We start from the raw sequence: 10,352 nt of genomic DNA on the forward strand, positions 1-10,352 counted from the left end.
ATGATTTATTTGTGTTTAGCGGGAGACGTATCATCTTCGACAGGGGAGGGACATAGCCCAGCGGTAAATCATTTGCCTAATGCGCGGTCAGTCTGGGATCGATCCTCATCTGTGGGCCCATTGGGTTATTTATCGTTTCAGCCAGTTCACTATGACTGGTATATCAAAGGTCATGGTATGTAATATCCTGTATGTGGGATCGTACATATAAAATATTCCTTGTTACTACTGGAAAACTGTAGCGGGTTTCCTCTCTTTGACTGTCGAAATTACCAAATGTTTGACATCCAGTAGCCGATGATTAATAAATTAATGTGTTCTAGTGGTGTCGTTAAACAAAACAAACTTTAATATCTTCGACAGCTTGCTGTTTTGGGAGAGTATTGCTATATATAATAATAAAATGCATCCCATCCCTGAATACTGAAAGTGACCCCATTCCTGAAAAAACACCCTGCATTCGCCACTGTGTTCCTCTTCAAGACTGTAACAGAGGAGCCAGTGTCCATGTACAGAATTCTGGAATGCACGTGCACCCTTCTTTATTTTCCCCCTTTTTTTCAGTCATAGACTAGACATTTTTTAACGTTTTATTATGTTTACACATACGTAAACCCTAAGATGGAAATCAAACTGCTAAATTCAGATGTCACGTCTCTTAATTCGGTTTAGTTAGAGAGGCAGAAAGAGAAAAAAGAGAGAAAAAAAAGAAGAGAAAAAAGCGAAATGATTGTCAAAGTCCAGAACCATCTCTTATGAACGCTCTGCACTTCAGCGCAATTAGATTTCAATCTAGCACCGCCGAAACCAGCCTCTTTGGAACAGCATCTTAACCCGTAAGCGATCAATTCGTTATAATTACATCAATTGCTAGTCATATTTACCCCAGCCCAGCAGATGACAATACCCACTTCAGATCCCCGAGGTCCGGTCGATGGAAGCGATCAACACGCCTCTTTCTAAGAAGATGCAGACGAGAATGTAGAGGCGGCGCGCGAGACAATACAGCGCGCGCGCACGCTAGTCACGTGACGTTCGACATATGTAATATAGTGACGAGCAGTCAATACTTCCCCAGTTTCACGCAGTGTTTAATAAGCCGTGCATGTCACTATAGCGTTTAATAGTGTGACGGTCATTACATGCCATCGATTTTTGTTTTTGCCATATGGTTTTTACGATAAAACCGACCAGAGAAGCCAAGATGTTGCCACAACGATTTCAGCTGGGAAGTTAGCCATCTGCGTTTTTCTGTCGTCTGCGGGAAATAGAAATACAGATAGAGATAGAGAGAAGAGTGTTGGGCAGATATAGAAAAGAGACGAGTATGGACCGACGTTTATTTTTAATATTCCATGCGAGACATACAGACGAGTTCGTGAAGGCCAATAAAGCGTGAAGACAGTACACGAGAATGGAATGAATTTTCACGGTCAAAGGTTTCTTCTTCAGATTAAATACGGTTCTTAAAGAATCACAAACATATTTCTTTTATTATTAACATCGCTTGAGTAGTTTAGTTCAGACCGGCCATGGTATGTCAGTGTGTGTCTGTGTGTTTGTTTTCAATGGAATCTCTCCAGTCGCTGTGGGTGCTGCGTGACATTATTGTCGGGTAATTATCTGAACACATTGTAGTCAATTTGCCGTTCTCTCTGACATTCTGCAAATGGGAAACGCTACAGACACGACACAATGGGCGGCTGTCAGTAATTGGAATTAGAAATATAAAAAAGGACGCAGTTTGCCGATGAAGTAAAATAGAAGGAAGAAAAACCTAAACATTCTCCAAAAAGAGTTAACTGTTATTACTGGGTGTTTTTTTTTTTTTGCTGATGAAGAAACAGAAAAAAGAATTTTCTAAACCACTGAATTGTTATTACTGATTGTTTTTGCCGATGAAGAAATAGAAGAATGAAAAACGTAAACATTCTCTAAAGCAGTGAACTGTTATTACTGATTGTATGAAAAGTGTATTCAATGACGGACTGATTTTAATGAAATGAGTGACATGGAAAAAGAAAAAGCCTGCTTTAAAACAGTCAAGTTTTATTAATGATTTTCCAGCAGTGTAAGGAATGACGGAATAATTCAATAGGAATGATTAAATTAGAAGGAAGAAAAAAAGGAGAAAACATTCCGGTTTTTAGATTTTCTAAAAAACAGTCAAGTGTTATTACCAATGTTCCAACAGTGTACGGAATCATGGAATGATTCAAAAGAGATGATTAAAATAGGAAGAAAAAACGAAAACAACAATTTACTTCGTGGCTTATCCAAAACATTCCAGTGTCATTACCAATTAGTGTACGTAATATTGGAATGATTAAAGAGGAATGAGTAAAAACGAAGACAGAAAAACAAAACAGTTTACCTCTTAAATTCTCCAAAAACTGTGTTGTTACTAACTTTATATCAGTGTACGGAGGATCTAAATCTGATATTTTATCCGAAGGAATGAGTTTAATGAAGGTCGCGGTGAAAGTAAATATTAAGAGTCAAGTGTTATTACTAATTTTATGACAGTGTTCGAAATGAGGGCATGATTTCCAAAGGAATCAGTTAAATCAAGGAATCGGTGAAAGTAAACATTAGAGTCCTTGGAGATTTCGACTCTACAGTCGAGGCCATTTATCCTGCAGACCCTTGCACTTGTGGTCAATTGGTTGGCATTCAATAATCCGACTTTCTCCCTCTCTGGTGGGTCAGTCAATTAAGCGAGATATCGCGGAACGTGAAAGAGAATCTATCACGGGGCAGTAATAAAAGAGACACCGGAAAGCGCTCATGCCGTGTCTGGGCCCCGCAGATCCGCCCCGTAGATGTGATGATGATGGTTTGTTCTTTTTATCAGTAAAATTAATCACTGTACGTCCAATTTCAAACTGAGACGTTGATTACGGATATGGTTATTACTGCCGGTGTCTGTAGACGAAAGCTGACCTTGAAGAGCACGGATCAGAAGTTTGTGTGGCCCAATTCAATGAGGATGGCCAATTAAAGTGTCAAGTTCCTGTGTTTTTTTGCTCTTGAAGAGGTATAATCTTGTTGTCACTAAACTATGGCTGTGAGTAGAAAATTCCTCTCGAGGTGAATATAACGAAAACAAAAACTACAGGCAGATTCTTGAATGAAATTCAGAAGATTATTATTAGTTTCTTGTTTGGTTTTGTTGATTAATGTTGTTAATGTAACTGGGCATTAACATGCAGATCGTGCACTACGTTTTGTCTTCAACAACAACAACCAATTAACACAGTGCATACATTTATTTATTCTATCAAGGAAAAACCATATTTCTAATATCTGATATTTGTTTTTACTTGAAAAAAATAAAATCCAGCCCACATTATAAATAAGACAAGCTTAGTCCACGGTGTTTAGTGGATCGTGTTAAGTTGTCTACAGTGAATTTGTAGTACACTTCGACTATAGGAATCGATAAAGCACCAACATAAGGAATTCGGCTGCTGCTTTTCCTTGCTGGTATTATATAAGACATTGTTCATAATTTGGATTCTCTACAGATTATAAAATATCAATTTATTACGTATTTTACTTACTAATACCACTACCACTACCACTGTATGGCGATACTAATGTTATTTATATATAAACCTGCAAATATACCATATATATATTGAATCAGAAAGACACAACAAAATCCAGAACAATTCTGACCCTAAGAAATCCAAGCTCCTCCTGCATCGGCTGTGCTGGCCGTGACACGGGTGGGTCGTATACAGTCCAGATGCAGAGAGAAGTGGATATGGAGGTAGTCGTAGCGAAGATCATCTCGCTGGTAGTACTCACGATACTCACCGTCCTCACGGGACTGTGTCCCTTGCGGATCTTGCAGAACTCCCCGCGGTTCCTTCACAGAAACAGGCAGACGATCGAGTATTTCCTCTGCGGAATGCACTGCTTCTCGGGAGGCATATTTTTAGCCACTTGTTTCCTACACCTACTGCCGGACACCCGCGGTAAGATCGACGCCATGATGAATAACATGGGGTCAAGGTCGACCTTCGCCGTTCCAGAACTCCTCATCATGGTCGGGTTCTACGGGATCGTATTCGTGGAGCAGTTCATTCAGTGGATGTACCTGAAGGCGATGGAGAGCGACAAGGCCTGGGCCATGAACAAAAACTACAAGGTCAATTCCGTATCAAACACCGACAACCATCTGGACGTGGAGCTTAACATTGAGACAACGAGTCTTCATTCCGAGGTTGTTCCGGACAGGATTCCGGATGGCATAGAAGGGCAGTCGTCAGAGAATCACGAGGAGGACAACGATTCGGATATCCATCCAGCCCCTTTTCAAGAGCTGGAGGTGAAGAAAGTGGTTTCGGAATTCCACAGAAATGATTTTACGAACAAAGGTCATTTCAGATTGATAGTCTACATAATTGCTTTGTCGTTTCACGGAATTTTCGAAGGGATGACTTTGGCGTTGCAGAGCGTTGAAAGCAACGTCTGGAGCTTGTGTTTCGCCATCTGTGTGCACAGGTGTGTGCTAGCCTTTAAGCTGGGCATGGACCTGTGTCACAGCGAAGAAAAACAAGGCACTTCTTGGTTGTGTATAGGGACCTTCGCTCTCATCTCTGCGTTGGGAATTGTTCTTGGAATTGTTCTGTCGTCTGGTGCTATGTTGTATGCTGACGTCACGGTTCCAGAAGCGATCTTGCAGAGCTTAGCAACAGGAACAATACTGTATATTGTTTTCTTTGACATTTTGTTTAAGGACCTACGAGGCAAAGACGATATGAAACGAATAGGATGCTCCTTCGTTGGGTTTGTTTTAATGTCCATTGTCTTCGCTATTATAACGTCTTGATGAACAGAGATACTAAAGTTTTTATTGAGTATAAAAAAAAATTGTATTAAATATTAAGCTTTTTGTGTTGATGTATTTAAACTTGTGGAATCTCGAGAGAGTAATCTTTCAGAATCAGATTTTTTAATACGAACTTTATATTGCAAAAATCAATGCTTTAAAACTTATTGTTATCAGTGATCAGTTCATTAAGAGCATGAACTATTGTTTTACGCGTCCTTTATTTCTTTAGTTTTATATCGTATGCCATTAGTATATAAACTGGTTTCTTTTGTTGTTACTGGGATTGTGAGATACAAGTGAATTTAACGATGAAATTCTGTAAAGGAAACAAGAAAGAAACAAATGCTAAGACATATGAATGACTACATTTAATGCACACACAATCGTTACAAAGTAATATAATGCTAAGACATATGAATGACTATATTTAATGCACACACAATCGTTACAAAGTAATATAATGCTAAGACATATGAATGACTACATTTAATGCACACACAATCTTTAAAAAGTAATAATATGTGATTCTTCAAAGACCATTTTATCCCAGTGTAAAAAATAACGAAGCTTTACAGAAAATGGTCTTTCGAGTGAGTACAAAACTCAATGTTTGATTGAAATAGGTTGTTTCTCATTTACATAAATGATTATATATATTCCATTTCATAACACACGCTACAATTGTTGACCCTATTCTCATTTGCATAAACATCTATTAATATGCTGGTTGATAAGACAGCTGTTTCATTATGGCGCTACGTTTAGTTCCACTGGTACGGGACGTGGTCACGGCTGTTCGGTATAGAATGAAAGATCGACGGTGGCATCAGATTAGGAACAAAACAAATTATTCTGTTAATAAGTAAATGCTGTGCTAATTCTACTGTTTTGTCACGTTCGTTGTATCAGTTTATTCCTTCAGTTTGTTTTAGTGCAAATATTCAAATAAGATTCAAGAATGATCACAGTCGATGGTCCATTGGGCTATTTCTCGTTCCAGCCAGTGCACCATCACTGGCATATCAAATGCAGTCGTATGTGCTATCCTGTCTGTGGAATGGTGCATCAAAATTATCCCTTGCTACTAATGGAAAAGATGTAGCGGGTTTCCTCTCTAAGACTATGTAATAAAATTACCAAATGTTTGGCATCGAATAGCGATAATTAATAAATCAATGTGCTCTAGCGGTGTCGTTAAACAAAAACAAATTATTCAAATAAGATTCAAGCACGCTATCCGGAGCATGATGCACACCTTAGTCATCTAGGCTGTCTGTCCAGGACAGTGGGGTAATGGTTAATTGTTAGTAGTTAAGGGGAGAGAAGTCTATGTAGTGGCGTTACCCCCCCCCCCCCCCCCATTTTAACGAATCAACGGGGAGGTGGACCGACTTTTCTCTAACCGAGGGTGGGAGGGGAATTTAGACCAGTCGTGAAGCGCGTCTAAGATCGATCCCCGGCAGTGGGCCCATTGGGCTATGTTATCGTTCCAGCCTGTGTACCACAACTGATAAATCAAAGGCCTTCGTGTATGCTATCCTGTCTGTGGTATGGTTCATATAAAAGATCCCTCGCTAATGGAAAAATATTGAAGGTTTCCTCTCTAAAACCATTAGACGTACGGAATGTTTCACATCAAATAGCCGATGATTAATAAATCAAGGTGCTCTAGTGGTGTCTTTAAGCAAAACAATCAAAACAAACCTGTGACTAACCACTAACTCCATGTCCTAGACAGACAGCGCATGTAGCTGAAGTGTGTGCCAGGGATAGCGTGCTTGGACCTTAATTGGATATAAAGCACGAAAAAAAACATAAAATAGAATGAAATCTAGTCAAAACTTGAAGTCCCTAGAATAAAGTTTTGTTTCTGCACATCTCGTGAACACTGGATTATCCTAATATCTATATATAAAAGCAATAACAACATTCTCGATTTGACCATTTGGCGCGCACCACAATTTTTATGATATAAAGAAACGCGCAAATATTAATTTAGTTTCCTGTACTTTATTTAACTTATTCAGGATGAATCCCTTTAGTTTTTGTGTCCATTACATATGAATGACACAACCGTAATACATTAGCAATATATACGCATATTTTAGGCCCATTTTGACAGTCTATTTACCGAATTAATTGTATCTTAAAATATGAATATAAAGGTTGGCGCGTTTCTTTTGTGGTTCAGTATACCAACATTATAATTATCAGAATGTGCGAAAATTCGGAACAGTTTATTTAATCACGAAAATTAAAGCATTTTATTAGTCTTCAAATAATATATATATATATATATATATATATATATATATATATATATATATATATATATATAACAATTTGGGATATGGAGTGTTAGATGAAGTTGTGCGTGGTGATTCATTGTACACTGGGAAATACATTTCATATTAATACATGTGTACGGCAATGCTGTTTGAAGCAAGAAACTAAATATTAGACAAACACTAATAATTATACAGTATTGTCAGAGGACCAATGGTCGTAGGATGAAACCTATTCGGCGGACTCACCGAGTTAATTCCCTTCCCAACCAGTGCCCTACGACTGGTATATCAAAGGCTGTGGTATGTTCTGCTCTGTCTATACAAACATGTAACGGGTTTCTTCTATGTATTGGGAATGTTTGGTATCCACTATTCGAGTCTTAATTAATCAACTTGCTCTAGTAGTGTCGTTAAACAAACAAACTTTACTGTAGTAAATTCGCGCCTCGAAACCAGACATAAGATTTCATATACATGTATATATATATATATATATATATATATATATATATATATATATATATATATATATATATATATGAAAAAAAAATATATATATATATATATATATATATATATATGAAAAAATTAAACAACTACACTTGTCTTAAATATACATATATATTTACAAATGAATAAATCTTTCACCTATAGATTGTAGTCCATAGGTCCACAGATACGCGTGATATTTTTAAAAGAGAATTTACATTAAATCAGTTCTGACTGCCATTTCAATCAGTTATAAATATGAGAGTTTTGTTTCTTTCCTTCACTATTTGCCTTCTTTTTTTTTCTTTTCTTTTCTCTTATTCTCTTGTTTTTTCTTTCTTCTTCTTCTTCTTCGTCAATTTTGAAAAACAAAACCTACAGAAGATCAGTCTTGAACAAGGTTAATGACTGCAGAACGTGTAAGTTGTCAACGACTGCTACTGTTATTGATCGTAACCTGTTAAACATAATTACAAAAAACCCACCTGTTCGCTGTATTGAGTGAAACATTTGTTCTTTAAATTCGATAATTTTCTATATCTATATTTGTTAGAGACGGAACTTACTGCTCCAATATTTATGAAAACAGCGAGTAAAAATGAATATTTAAAAAATCGTTCTAACTACTACCAGTTCTTCCGTCCAGAACAGGAAGAGATAATTCTTTTAATTATATAAAAAAAAAAACATTTTTAATTGGAAGATAAATACTTCGTATTTTATACATAAAGCTACAAATGTTATGTGCAATTTATTTTTAAATTGACTAATTGAATACAATAACACCTTTCTCCGCTGTCGTATAGGTCAGTAATGCGCAATGCATTATCTAGCTCGAGTAACCTCCAGCCCTCCCCTTTGTTTATAAGTTATAGGGGAGAGCTAGAGATGACTGTGTGTAATACTTCGACAACCGTCGACGACCATATGGTAGCCTGGTACTGTGTTTAAAATACACAGTTTTTTCCTAAATCTAATGCCACAGAGCTTTAGTTTGCTTATTCTCCGAGTCCAGTAATGACATTAAACTTAACAAGTATCAAAGCTACACGAAAAAACCCGACGCCCCTATGCGAAACGAACCTGTGCCGAAGTATTACACACAGCATCTCTAGCTCTCCTCTACAACATATAAACAAAGGGGAGAACTAGTGGTCACTCGAGCTATTCATTATTCTATTTCTTAGTGGAAGTCTCCAATTGGTCATAGGAAGAAATTCTCAGTTGGCCTTTTCCGTATTCGTTTTTCAAATACAAATATGAATACTTCCCCCTTCTCCCCTTAGGACCAAAGGGGCGTGACGTAACCCAGTGGTAAAGCGTTCGCTTTATGCGCGGTCGGTCCGGGATCAATCCCAGTCGGTGAGCCCATTGGGCTATTTTCTCGCTCCAGCTAGTGAACCACGACTGCTGTATCAAATGTCGTGGTATGTGTTATCCTGTCTGTGGGATGGTGCATATACAAGATCCCTTGCTGCTAATCGAAAATAGCAGCCCATGAAGTGGCGACAGCGGGTTTCCTCTCTTAATATCTGTGTGATCCTTAACCATATGTCCGACGCCATATAACCGTAAATAAAATGTGTTGATTGCGTCATTAAGTGAAACATTTCCTTCCTTCCACCCAAGGACCCACCACTGTGTAGGACGATAATTCACAATGCCTTATCCTACTTCCCGATGGTAAACATTCTCTGGTTTTCTGTATTTGTTATTCAAATACGAATATTGGGTTCTATACCCCCTTTTCTCCCCTTAGGATCCGCTACTGAGTAGGAAGGCAATGCACAATGCATTATCCCCACCTCTCCGTGGAATTCTCCTATTGATCGGAGGAAGAGATTCCCGGCTTTCCTGTTTTCGTTATTCAAATATGTCCGTACAAGAAAGATAACTATAATCTAAATATCCCATGAGACACCGGGCGAGCTGACGTGGCCCCACATCCGAGGACACCAGATGCGCGGCAAGAAGAGCTTAAATTCCCATCATCAATCCTCGGATGGCACATTTGGGCACGAAACACGTAATTACCAAATGGACTGGTACTCGCTCATCATATCCAATTGCGCGTAGTCTCTTGGTCGTCTTCAGTCCAAACAACACCAGATGCCTCGCGCGTGTTCCGCATACACGGTCAGAGTCAGGATAGTCTATTTTTATGGTTAATCGGAATTTTGGATTGGTGTTTTTTTTTTATAATTATTTATAATAGTATTTTTATTTCGTGTTAGTTTTTTAGATGTAGTTTTGTTGACCCTTTTTTTGGTCATAAACAAACAGACTGATATACGTTTTTATTGGTATTGTTTCTTCTTCTTTCTTTCTTTCTTTATCTGTTTATTTGTTTTTTTTTTCTTCTTATATATATTTTTTTTATTTCGAATGCTCCACATGTGATACATCAAATACACTGGTATGTGCTGTCTTGACTTTTGATTGGCGCTTATAAAGACCCATTGCTGTCATCAAAAGGAATAATCCCTGTGGCAGTAGTGGGTTTTGATTCATTACCTATGGTATATACCTATACCTATTCCTAGACCGAAATTGCCCTGGCCTGTACTGAAATAGCCATGACCTGTTCTAAAATAGCGCTAGCCTATACTGAAATGGCTCTGGCCTATACTGAAATGGCTCTGGCCTATACTGAAATGGCCCTGGCCTATACTGAAATAGCCCTGGCCTAGACCAAACTAGCAATGCTAGACACCGAGTGGCCGTAATGTTAA

General features: G+C 38.0%; 1 protein-coding gene across 1 annotated transcript; it reads left to right on the plus strand.

The window, feature by feature from the left end:
• The first annotated feature begins 1,219 nt into the window (after positions 1-1,219).
• On the plus strand, positions 1,220-5,082 carry LOC121378618 (zinc transporter ZIP1-like). The gene has a single exon (XM_041506882.1). It carries the CDS (start codon positions 3,752-3,754, stop codon positions 4,838-4,840), a length of 1,089 nt encoding a protein of 362 aa, XP_041362816.1. The 5' UTR covers positions 1,220-3,751; the 3' UTR covers positions 4,841-5,082.
• The last annotated feature ends 5,270 nt before the right edge of the window (positions 5,083-10,352 follow it).

This window comes from Gigantopelta aegis, chromosome 2, assembly GCF_016097555.1.
Source record: "Gigantopelta aegis isolate Gae_Host chromosome 2, Gae_host_genome, whole genome shotgun sequence".
Classification (NCBI taxonomy): Eukaryota; Metazoa; Mollusca; class Gastropoda; order Neomphalida; family Peltospiridae; genus Gigantopelta; species Gigantopelta aegis.

Excerpts from the sequence above, each read along its gene's own strand:
- LOC121378618 (XM_041506882.1), top strand. The coding sequence starts at position 3,752 with ATGCAGAGAGAAGTGGATATGGAGGTAGTCGTAGCGAAGATCATCTCG.